At 34.7% G+C, this 12,913-nt stretch overlaps 1 protein-coding gene and 1 long non-coding RNA gene across 7 annotated transcripts; both read left to right on the forward strand.

The window, feature by feature from the left end:
* The first annotated feature begins 3,525 nt into the window (after positions 1-3,525).
* LOC140015392 (uncharacterized) lies at positions 3,526-7,224 on the forward strand. Of its 6 annotated transcripts, none has more exons than XR_011822035.1 (4): positions 3,526-4,316; positions 5,075-5,120; positions 5,492-6,642; positions 6,737-7,224. It is a non-coding gene; the product is annotated as an uncharacterized lncRNA (long non-coding RNA). The 6 variants fall into 6 exon arrangements; XR_011822036.1 differs by having other exon boundaries at positions 3,526-4,311; positions 5,075-5,145; XR_011822032.1 differs by having other exon boundaries at positions 3,526-4,311.
* A 3,219-nt stretch (positions 7,225-10,443) lies between these two features.
* On the forward strand, positions 10,444-11,541 carry LOC113743465 (probable galacturonosyltransferase-like 4). The gene has a single exon (XM_027271486.1). It carries the CDS (start codon positions 10,444-10,446, stop codon positions 11,539-11,541), a length of 1,098 nt encoding a protein of 365 aa, XP_027127287.1.
* Positions 11,542-12,913: the final 1,372 nt, after the last annotated feature.

Here is a 12,913-nt window from a genome sequence, read left to right on the forward strand (position 1 = left end):
TACTCGAGTATACCGTTTAGTCGAGAAGATAACACTCCACTCGACATTACAAGTGACCCAGGGTTTGTTATCTAATCGACCAGACCCTTACCGGCTCGACTCGATTAACTAGCCACAGGGTTTCTGGAATTCCAGGCAAAACATATTTCAAGTACATGTACAACAAGTCAAGTACGATCAATAGCAAGAACAAGTCAAATTAGGGCAAGTGCGGTAAAGTACACCCTTGCCCTATCATTCATTTCTCATGTAATCATGTAAGTCAAGTAAGAAACACATGTACCAAGTGCAAAGACTCGATAGAGGGATTGGATAATCAGTGGGTTACTGGTTGAACTGATGAATATTAATTTAATATATATAAATATAAAATAGTAATTTTAATATACATAAAGTATATAATAAATGCTTTTAGATACTAATTATTATACTTCGAAAGATGTATAATAAATATATAGTTATTAATAGAAGATTTAATTTCATTTTATTGTACTTTTAAATAAATAAATAATATAGTCAAGTACAAAACAATAGTTATATCCCTTGTTTTAAAAAATATAGCACTATTTTTTCATTATTTTATTTTTTATTTAAAACAAAGTAATTTTCTAACTAATCAAATATTGTCAGTTTAAAAGTTAAAAGGATTAATTATAAAATAAAAACTAAACAAGTTTATTAAAAATATATTTAGTTATCAAATAAAAAAACTAAACAAGTGATAAAGTCTATATATATTTAAATGAAAATCCAATAAATAAATCTTATCAAGAGCATATATACAATTGTTTCAAAAACAAAGACCCACATTTTTTTTCAAAAAAAGGTAAATCGGATTAATTGAAAAATCGAATGGGTTTCCAATTGAACTATCGGGTCAACCGGATTTAATCGGGTCAATTATTTGTCCGATCAAACTAGAGACCTAGCCCGATCTAATGTCTGAGTCATCGGATCAATCAGTTCAACCGTCGGACCGAGTTTAATAACTATTATGAAGGTAAGGTTCCATCTAGTTTTCCTTTTTTCCCAGTCAAGGTCGAGCTTAAGCCGTTTGCCGATACAGCCACACCAAGTGCCTACCTTCTTCTTTTTACCATCTCAGCATTCATGCGCTAAGTACACGTCTTAGCATTCATGGATCTTTGTACACATTTTTGCATTCATGCGCTAAGGATCGTCAATGACCAGGAGAGAATTCATTCCTCTCCTTAGTCAAGGGTGCACTAGACATGCAAGAAAAGGACCTAGTCCAACCTGTATAGTTACCTTTTGATTAATAAAAGTTTTTATCGTTAAAAAAAAAAACCTTTTTTTTCTTGCCAGGGTAATTTTTCTTTTTTTTAAAAAAAATAATAATTAGAGTACCATATATGCCCTCGCTGGCCAGCCTCGAGCCAACAACGAATTATCCCATCCTGTTTGGACTATGGGTTGGGTGACCCGCGGAGTGCAAGCTAAGCAAATTACAAAGGGCTGCTGTGGCGCGGGCCAATAGATCCATGGGAGGGTGAGATCAAGGTTTGACCTTTGGAGGTTAATTAGGCTCTAACAATACAGCCGACCTTTGTGAACACATCTCTATTGCTGCCCGAGTAATTAATTAAAGAAAATCAATTGGCATTAATTGATTTTCCCCCCTTTTTTGGGGGTAAACCAAGCTGACTACCATTTGGACTTATATATCTACGAAAGGCTGCTTTTATTTTCGTTTCTAAATGCATCGATCTACAGTCCAAGGGATAAAGTAATTAACTTCACCTGCGTGCTCAAGTGCATGGCATGAATTATACGCTCTGCCCTTTCCGTTGAGGAAATTCACGGACCATTATGAACAGTTCAACTTCAAATGGGAGTATTTTATCTTTTTAGGTTTGGTGATGGAACCGTATATAGTAAAGAGCAACTTTGGTGGTGATTATTATTGGTTCTAACTCTCAACGAAAAGCCCCTGCTTTAACGATCTTTGTCGGCACTTCTAAAACATCTTAAATAATAAAGGATTGATCTTCTACACACGGTTAGTATATACACTTTTACCGTCAGAACATAATACATCATTTGAATTTAAATTTGAAATTTAAATTTTTCATATCTGTCATACATTCAACATTGATAATGTATATACTATCAATGCATATAAGATAAATTCAATAATAAATACTATTATATTATAATAGAATATAGTAAAACAAGAGGGGTCAAAAGAAATTGCCCCATCCTAAAACCGTTTGGGAACTGATATTAAGAATACATTACTGAGTTATCAATTATACATAGAATTTCCTAAACTTTTATAATTTAAGATTGTGTGTATATGTATGTCTATATATATATATATATATATATATACTAATTATATAATACTAATTAGTGTGTACATATATCTTTATACTATATAAGAATGAGTTTAGGACAAAAATTTCAATCGCAAGGGTGGGGTTATTTTGAAAATATGAGAGTATTTAAAATGCAATTGAAGTATTGAATATGAATCATTATAGCTAATTTGATTTTTTTATAATTATTTAAATGTTCTGTCAGACATTTAAAGCTATGAGTAAGTTTAACATGTGGCAATATTCGATATCCGATTAAACATTAGGTACAATTGAATTCAGCTTGTATTTTAGTGGAATTACATAAAAATCCTTTTAATCATTTAATTGGATTAACATCCAAGTCTCTTAATTTCTTAAAGTCTTTCTCATCAGTTATTTGCAAACTTATGATATATAGATGTTAAGACACAATTAATACTGATTAGTAGAGAAGTTTGGTTTCTTGGCCGTTACCATAGTAACCCCCATCTATTCAAATTCATTTCATTTACTTATAACTTTGTTCCACTACAATCATATAGTTTATTGAATTCAGATGTTGCTATATTAGTTACTCCTCTTTCCCATTTTGCAACATCTTTTTTAATAGGTATGTTTTCTTTAACTAATCTATTTTTTTGGTTGTAAAAAATTTGTAATCTTGCAAGTTGTATGTGCAATACTTTTTTTAGTGTTTTAATTCAATTGCCCATGTTAGATAGGTTTGATACGGAGGAGATCACATTTGTTAATTGTTATTTGTGGTTTAGAATAAGTTTATCATCATAAAATTTTTCATTTATAGATTGCATCTACTTCTTTTGTTGTTTTAACTATTAGTTACAATAATTTTCAAATTGTTTGCTACTTTATTGATGATTCCATTTAGGCAATTTTTCACTTCATTTGATTTGCCAATATGTTTAACTATCTACTTAAAACTATTTGGTTGTAGATCCAAAATATGTACTTTATTACTTTTAATTCACTACTACAAAAAGCACCTTTAGTCACACACTTAATATGACATTTTCCTAAAAGTGTCATAACAACAAATTATTGTAACATGCAGTAGGGAACGTCAGTAAAGTGACAAAGAAAATGACGGGTACGACATCGTATCACTCTAACTTATCCAAATAGAAGTAAAAAGTGAAAAACAAAAAAGGGAAAGAGAATGGCGCTGCACTTCAGCGCCATTTTTTTGGGGAAAAAATTCTAACTATTCCAATAAATCCAATGTACTTTACTCTTTGTTCATCCCAGTTCTCTCTCTTAAAACCTTCAATCACATTAACTGTCTCTATAAAAAACCTAAATCCTTCACCCCTCTCACCACCGAATCCCTTGTTTCTTTCTCTTTTTTCTACCCGATTTTTAATTCTCCCCAATTTGAAGACAAACATGTAAACTTTTAAAAAGATAGCATAATCAACAACAGCATGAAGTTTGAACGGGAATTGGTATCTGGGTTTTTAGCAACAGTGGAGCTACGATGTTCATTGGAAATCGCCAACAAGTCTCAGGACTTGTTCTCCTACTTACAACAACATTTGAAGGAAGATTACTACCAGGTAACCTATACATTTTAGACAAAATTGATAGTTTTTTTATTACTTTATTTCTTCTCCGGGGACTCATGGGAAATGGGGTAGGAGCAAGGTGGGTGACGGAGGATTAAGGATTTGGGGAGACGAAATGGCAAGAAGAGTAGATCTGGATGGGAATCCGATAAAGCGGATGCAATTTGCATGATTGGCGCCGGTGGATTCATTGGGTCCTACCTCTGCGAGAAATTGATGTCGGAAACGAAGCATACAGTCCTTGCCGTGGATGTCTACAGGCGATAAGATCAACCATTTTTTGGAGCCAGCGTCGCTGTTCAGTTGAGAAGCAGAGGTGGTCCTATGCATGTGCAAAAGCAATTAATTGAGAGTGATTGATATTCTCAGCTCTTTCATCTCATGTTTGTCTCCCTATATCCACGCTGGTAAGGTGATTGATATTCTCTTGTTGGAGGTCGGATCAACAATAGATACCAAATTCCCATTACACTAATTCCATACCCCAATGGAGAATATGCTGGAAACCGCCCTTAATCATCTTGAGTTTACCATTGTTAGTTTAACTGGATTGGTCCTAGAATAGATTTCATACCTGGAATTGATGGGCCCAGTGAATGGACGGACCAAGGAATGAATGCAGAGAAGAGGATTTAATGAAATAGCTGAAATTTGCCCAGCTTATATGAGGTCAATAAACGGATTGGTTGCTGAGATTATTCCTTCTCTTGCCCATGTTCCACCTTCTTTCTGTTTACCAGATTTTTTTTTTTATTAATGCAACTAATGAACTAAAACTTTTTTTTTACTTGTGCTCAGAAGTTATAAGAACTAGCGATACAGAGAAGTTTAACGCAGTAGCTTCAGGTTTTAGTTATTTATATAGTTGAAGCATAGGTCATGCGTGATGCCAAGATTTGCATATAATGGCCAAAATAAAGTCTAGTTTGACCATTCTTGCATTTTATAGAGTTCAATTTCCTTCCCTTTCATGCGTAATAGTAATATTGAAAAATTGAAAAAGTTGATTTGCGTACTGGACATTAGAAACTTCTTTTTACTTAATAAGCTTGATATGTGATGATAAATTACTCATATCTGCTCAATAATTTTTTGACATAAATGCTTTTTTCATTTTTTGAGTATTAACATCTCATCTGTGTTTTTCTAATTCCTTTTTCAAAATTGCAGCACCAAAAACCAAACCAAGGGAAAAAAAATTGCTACTTGTTGGCAGGTCTTGCAATTCTTTCTACGGATCTGTTGAGTATATCTCTATGGTTCATTGTCATATACATCACATTTTTTTCACTGTCAAAGTGTTACTAGTCTACAAGGATCATGAAACTCAATGTTGGTCTTAAGTGCGGCATTTTAGTAGAAAGACGTGTGATGCTTTGTCTAAGACACTTTGGAGAACTACAGAAGGATAGATGTACTGTTTGTAATTTGTGGTCACTCATCTTTTGCTTAATGCATACCACAACTATACGGGATCATGTTGTATCATTTTGTTCTGCCTCTTCAGGCTTCATTTCCATAATATAATATTTTTTTTGTGACTAAAAAAAAAGTGGTGACTAAGTCAAGCTTATTCCATCAATGCAGTTTCAAGTTTGTAGCGGCCATCATCTTCGATTCCATCTAGCGAGCACTGATCGTTGATTCCCTTTTCACTTAGAGCAAATTGGAGTTGTTGGTAACCAAAATTATACATTAAGTTTCTGCTACTCTTAGGTTACGAATACATTAAAGTTCATGGCAGTTATTTTCAATTGGGTAGAACTTCTATTGCTGATTAGTTTGGTTGCTAATATTTTGTCTAAGTTCTCTATCTCAAATTGATATTGACTACATTATTGGACTAATTTTGAATTTCATAGACTGTTATTCTTTTGTGCCTACCATCTGTTCGATAGTTTGTGTCTTACAATCTAGAATTGAACTTTTGCTTTCTTTCCTTTTGATATCATTCTGTTTTGATACTTTTGGATTAGTTCTTATTACTCAAATGTCTAGAACACCTGGATATGTGAACATTCTGTTTTGATATGTCCAGAACACTTGGATTGGTTCTAACATTCTGTTTTGATACTTTTGGTATCTTTACTTTAGAAGATATTCCATGAGAGATTTGTGTCTTCTATTAATCTCGTTGAAATTAGTTTTCTTATCTAAGTAAATGTTTTATGCAAAAACCAGTAATAGTTTAGGTAGAACTATCTTGTAGATGCTAATGAAGCTTTCTTTTATATATATATATATATATATATATATATATATATATATATATATATATATATATATATATATAATTAGAATCTATGTGAACATGGATAAAAGATGGATGAGTATGTCACGATCAAGTGATGAGTATAAAGCTAGTTTAGAAGATTTTCTTGATTTTGCATTTACGAATGGAAGTATAGGGGAGATGATTTTATGCCCATGTATTAGGTATAGGAATGGGGTATTTGTCACGAGAGAGCAGGCAAAATCACACTTGATATGTAAAGGTTTTATTAAGGGATATACTCATAGTACAGGGAAAAAGCCATTTGCTCAAGTTCGAGTAGAAAAGGTATAATATATAAATTGGTAACAATATCTAAGTTTTCATTCTGATATATTCGTTAGATGTACTATTACATGTAGGAAAAAGAGGTTGGGTTGGGCATTCTCTCTCTAGAGCAGATATGTTCACCATATGCTACACTAATTCTAATGGAGTGCCATCTAGTTATGAAGTTGGGGAAATGGTATGTTGTTGCTGCTTATTCACTTCATTCATAAACAGGTTTTTTCTGTTACGATAAGAACGAGAATATAGTAACTTTGAATTGTTAATTTTAGGAGGAGATGGAAAGCTTAAAAAATTAACTTCCAGAAGGAGAAGAAGATAGTATGGGTAGGAATGACGTGTTTGCAAAAGTAATGGGTGAAGAAAGGAGTGGAAGAGTTCGTACATATGGTTTAAGAGTTACACAATCTGATTTGTGGGGTGATATACCAAGTCGTTCAACATGTTTTCACTTGGTTATGGAACAAAGTGCTGTGATGTCAAAAATGGAGCGAAGAATTCAGCAACTAGAATCAATTCAACAAGGAAGATCGCAAGGACAAAGTTCGCCATCTCCGCAAAGATATACTACATGCACAGTCATCAAATGCTATTCTTCGGCCAATAAAAGTAATAAACAGCTCAATTATGACCTTGTTTAGATGTTGCGTTCACAAATGGTTTTCATGAACATGTTTGTAATTGCTATATGTTAATTGTTGAGATTCTTGTTTTGGATATCATTATTGATTGTAATAGACTGCACTTTGGTTTTGGTACTTGTTGTGGCTGTCATTTTGGGTTGGTTCTTATAGTACTGTGTATTGAATATATGTTCAAGACTTGCTTTCTTATATGTGGTTATATGTTTTATAAAATTTGTTTTCAAGGTTGGGGATAAAGTTACAATAAGAAGCATTGTTGATTCGAACAAAATTTGTGCTGTTTGAGTGGTTAGAAATTTGGATCCAACTGCTAAAGTTGGTGACACACCTTTGGGATCACATTGGTGTGAAATCCACGTGAATGTGCCTGTGGAGAATGATGAAGAGCTAATGAGGTCATACCATAATTTTCGTAAGATTGGAGTAGCTATTGCTTGGCCAATAAACCTGATAATCTTTTTATTCTATCTTTATCATTTGTTTAACTCAGTTTTTATTTATTTTCTAACATTAAAACTGTAAAAGAAGAGTTGTAGATGTGATTGTAACTCCTATTTCTTGGTTTATGACACTTGTAGCTGATTCTTGAAAAAAACTAAAGGATCCTTGGGTCAAATGGCTATTTTTTGAAGACATTGTCAATGCGTTTTTTTGTTGAGTTCTTGTTGAACTGTTGCTTCTTTGATATGTATTGGCAATGCTACTACAATACTCATAACTTTTGAAAAATCTCTGAATTGGCATGTAATTTGTTGACATAGCAGCCATGTAAGTTGCTTGGATGATGTACTTTTGCACCAGTTTGGCTGCTTGTATTGCACTAATTACTATGAAAATGTAAATCACCTTGGTTTTCCTTTATAAGGTGGTACTAATAACTTTATTATTCCAAAAATTAGAATCTATATTGTGCAGGCAGGATGAAATCTGATTCTGCTTTTGGGTATAAAAATCCGAATGGTATACAGAACTAATGCAATATGATGTATTGACACTTAAAAGTGTCACCACTTCGAGTTTTGCAGTTCATAATATTCACCAATTTTCATGTTAATAAGTGTCAGAACAACTTAATCTAATTACACCATAAAAGTGTCACAATATTTCATTCTACTTATACTGCAAATGTGTCATAATATCTTATTGTACTTACATAATCGAAGTATCATGATAGATCCAATATATGACAAGCAGCGAGTATCACTTTAGATTCATATAACCTTAACTGTTCTCTAGCATTTCTTGTCATTTAAAAGTGTCATTAAAACGATAAATAATAACGTTTATAAATGCCAAAATAACTACAAATTAGGACTTGTATAACTGTCATAAACTTATAGTGACGCTGGAATGGACGACGTTTCTAGTAAAGCGTCATTATAGATCAAACGTCATTACATCGACCTATAATGACGCTTTTAAATGTCATAAAACGACATTTTTATAGTAGTGATTGTTTTCTTGAATTGAGTGGATTAAGATGTTTTAGCACTTTTTTGAGGTAATTATTCATCTAGATTATGATGTTAGTTATTGTATATCTTTGCAACTAGGTCAAAAACTGATATTTTGTGATTGTAACCCCTACTGAGAAGGAGATGCTTTGCTATATGTCATAAATCACACAATAAATCATAATTGATTGATTGGTCAATGTGAATGTTTCATGATGATATGTCCTTGAAATCAATATAAATCAAAGAATTTGGCTTGCAAGAACCGAAATTCCACTAACAATGATTTCTTCAAATATGCTAACTGTTCAAATCTCACTTATATGACAAGATAATGAGGTGGATTGCCCTTATATCAAAATCAAATTCAAACTAAACAACAAAATTTAATATTCCTAAAGTGCATGAGCAGATATAAGTAGATCTTTTATTCTATTAGATTAGAAGCAAAGTGGTTAATTGTGTTTTATAATTATATTTCAGTGCATATTATATTTTTTACTCAATATGTAATTTATAATTTTTCTGTTTAATATGACATAATAAAATTGTCATACTTCAATTCTTATATTACAAAATACTAAATAATAATTATTAACTATCTTTAATTATAGGTACTAAACTCCCGCGCATGACGCGGGCTTTTTTTCCTAGTATATAATACTAATTAGTAGTGATGAGTTGGGTGGTTTAGAGGAAGGGAGTATAAATGAGAGATCCCAAATTCAAGTCCTTCCATTTACAAAAAAAAAAAAAAAAAAAAAAGTTAACTGTTGACCACTAACTAGTTGATAAATTGGTTGAATTTTGTTGGAAAAAACATAGGGGATCGATATTATTTTGATGCAACAATTTTTTTAGAGAAAGGTAAAATATTTTAACTTACTATTGACATTTCGGATTTCGGATACTACCAAATTACCAATTTTCCAGCTGAAATCCAATTACTAATATCCAATTTCCTAAACTAATATTTGGAGAGTGATCAGATATTAATCTTCAAAAATCGACTCTCGAACTCCCGAATTTTTTTTACCAAATTTTCAATTATTGGCAGATGAATACCTCTGCCCCACCCCTTCCTCCCCCAAATACTTTGATTTTTTCCTTGGGTGCTAAAATACTACCATGCTTTTTTATTTGTCTCATCCTCTTTCTTTTGAATAAGAAGAGAGATACTGCGTCAGAATTAGTAATATGGTGGTAAGGATTGTCTGACCACCGACTTGTGCATATTAGTTATGAAAGATTTCAATTGTTTTTGTTTTTTTTTTTTTGGCTTTTTTGGGAAAATAAAGTTAAGAAAATATTTGAATAGAAGGGAACATAAAAATGTGAGCATGTAAATTCAAATGGTAAAATAGATATCTAACCTGTGTGTATTTAAATGGTAAAAATATTTCTAGTGGTATTTTTTTTTTTTTTTTGAGGAAAAGTTCTAGTGGTACAATTCTCCTAGTAACTTTTGGAAGCCGCAGAAACCAAAAGGAAATATGAAAAAAAAAAGGAAATAGATTAGTCCTTGACTTTGAGGAGTTTCCAAGTTATTTAGTGCAATACTCCATATTAAGGAAAGTAAAAGATCCATATAGAAATAGTGTAGTCCTTGACTATGAGGAGTAGTTTCGAAATTGTTTAATTTGTTGTAACAAGGAAATTAGGAAGAAAAGAGGCATGGGTTCCTGCGGGTAGAAGATCCTCCGAGGTTTGTTCATCTCCTCACAATCGATCACACCAACAAAGCTCCCTTCCCTCCTTCCCTTTTCCAGTCAGTCATTTCTGACCTCTCCTAAACCTTCTCTTAGCCAGCCTCCAATGGCTGCTTCCCCTCCTTTTTCTTGATTTTTTTTTTATTAAACACCCTTAAGTGCCAAGAGCAGGATGAGAAGATTATGCTCTCTTCCGTTCCTCCTTGGCCTCCTGTCTCTCTTCCTTACCCTCCTCCACCCCTTCGCCACCACCACCACCTCTACCTCCGCCATTCCCTTAACCACCATCGCCACCGGCATCCGTCTTGGCATCGTACGCAAGCCGTTCGTCCCAGATGCCACCGTGTTTCGCGAAGCTCCGGCCTTCCGTAACGGGGAGACATGCGGAAGACCCTCCGGGGACGCCGAGCACATCCACATTGCCATGACCCTGGATGCTAATTATCTCAGAGGGACCATGGCTGCCGTGTTGTCCATCCTGCAACATTCGACGTGCCCCGAGAACGTCGTCTTCCACTTTCTTTGGGTGAGGCACGAAACCGAGGTGTATTCCAACATTAAATCTACCTTCCCTTACCTCAACTTCAAGGTGTATCGCTTCGATTCGAGCAGGGTTCGCGGGTTAATATCCAAGTCCGTTCGCCAAGCTCTAGACCAGCCCTTGAATTATGCACGTGTATATCTCGCAGAAATAATCCCCGCGGAGGTCAAGCGCGTTATCTATCTCGATTCTGATCTTGTCATGGTGGACGATGTTGGGAAGCTATGGGGCGTCGATTTGGAAGACAAGGTTTTGGCTGCACCCGAATATTGCCATGCAAACTTCACTAACTACTTTACGGAAGCATTTTGGGCTGACCCGGAGTTGCCCAGAATTTTTCAAGGGAGAGATCCTTGCTACTTTAATACGGGAGTTATGGTGGTGGATGCTGATAGGTGGAGACGAGGAAACTATACTCAGAAGGTTGAGGAGTGGATGGCAGTGCAGAAGCAAAAGAGAATCTACCGTTTGGGCTCTTTGCCGCCATTCTTGCTCGTCCTGGCCGGAAATATTAAGGCAGTTGATCACAGATGGAATCAGCACGGACTGGGTGGTGATAATATTGAAGGAAAATGCAGGAGTTTGCATCCCGGGCCCATCAGTTTATTGCATTGGAGCGGAAAGGGTAAGCCGTGGTTGAGACTGGACTCCAGGAAACCCTGCAACGTTGATCATCTATGGGCTCCTTACGATCTTTACCGCTCCTCAAAACATTCTTTTGAGGATTAGTGACAAGTGATGATTAGAGTTGTAATTCATTAATTCCTCGAGGGCTTGGATTTTGAGAGAAGGGGATGGGATATTAGTCGACAAAATTAGACGTATAGTGATCAAATATCTGGAGAAAAAGACATTACTAAAAAAAAAGAAAAAAAGGGTTTTACCAGCTAGTCTATGCAGGAGAAGTTACAACTATTACACAAAGTTTCTGATTTGAGCTTCTTGAATTTAGTCGATCGGCACAAATATTTTTGAACCAAAAAAAAAAAGACACCCGAGGGGGGGGGGGGGGGGTTGCTGAGAAGAAGATAACAGTATTAGTAATGTACCTTTTCTTCAGTGAAGTTGTATTAAAAAATAAAAAAGCCATGTTGTCGAGAAATTGTTCATTTTGTCCAGGTACAGGGTTCAAGTTTTCAACTTTGTCCCGTGCATGGAGGACATGAGCGAGACTGAAACTTCTATAATCAGTAATGTATGTTCTTTTTTTCGTTTTTCCGCGTACACAAAGCTAGCTCGTCCAAAGTGCCAAAATTGTGGAAGGGGTGACCATTCTGTAGCAGTGAGATTGCCGTCCAAGTACTTGCTGATCAATTTAAGTATAGAGCAGTTTTTATTGTAATCACCTCAGTTATATCCCACTGTGTTACTAATATTCTTTATAACCATGCTTCTAGATTAGTAATTGCTGTCGTGATTCTCATTTTTCTTTTCAGGAACCCGGCCCCATCCCTCCTTTTTCTTTTATGAGTAAACTTTACTCTTCAATTAGCTATTGCTTTGTAAACAACTATATATTCTCATTTTGCTTCTTCTCTAAAATAGTTATTGCAGAGCTCAGCATGTATAGAACGAACAACATTCCTTTTGTAGAGTGGATAAAAGTATCGCATTTTGGTGCATGTATAGAATATGTTAGTGCTGCTAGAAGCATTCTATAATTAAACTCATGGTGACAAATCATTTCTCACTCAAATCTTTTTTTGTCTTCTTTTTTTTTTTTTTTTTTTTAAACTTGTTGGCAGGATAAAGCGTAGCAGGAATGTTTGTAATTGTTTATTTTTCTTGGGGGAGGCAGGAATATGTGTAATTGTCTGTTTTTTCTTGGTTGGTTATTCCATTTTTTTTCCTGATGGGGTGGGTGTCCGGGTCAATTCTTATGGGGCCCGACTAATTCCACTTCGATTCGGGAGGAGAGGCCCCTTTCCCCCGAGCACGATAACCACTAGGACTCGATCCCAGGTGGAGAAGCTGGACAATGACTTTCAAGGGGTTGTCGTGACCAAACGAGCTGTCCAAGAGGGGCAGTTGGATTATTCCTTTTTGATCCGTACAAATATAGTATTTCTCTGCCTGTGGAACTTGTTTTCCCCATGAAGGG

This window comes from Coffea arabica, chromosome 1e (genome assembly GCF_036785885.1).
Source record: "Coffea arabica cultivar ET-39 chromosome 1e, Coffea Arabica ET-39 HiFi, whole genome shotgun sequence".
NCBI lineage: Eukaryota > Viridiplantae > Streptophyta > Magnoliopsida > Gentianales > Rubiaceae > Coffea > Coffea arabica.

Coding starts and splice junctions, on each gene's coding strand:
- LOC113743465 (XM_027271486.1), top strand. CDS start 10,444: ATGAGAAGATTATGCTCTCTTCCGTTCCTCCTTGGCCTCCTGTCTCTC.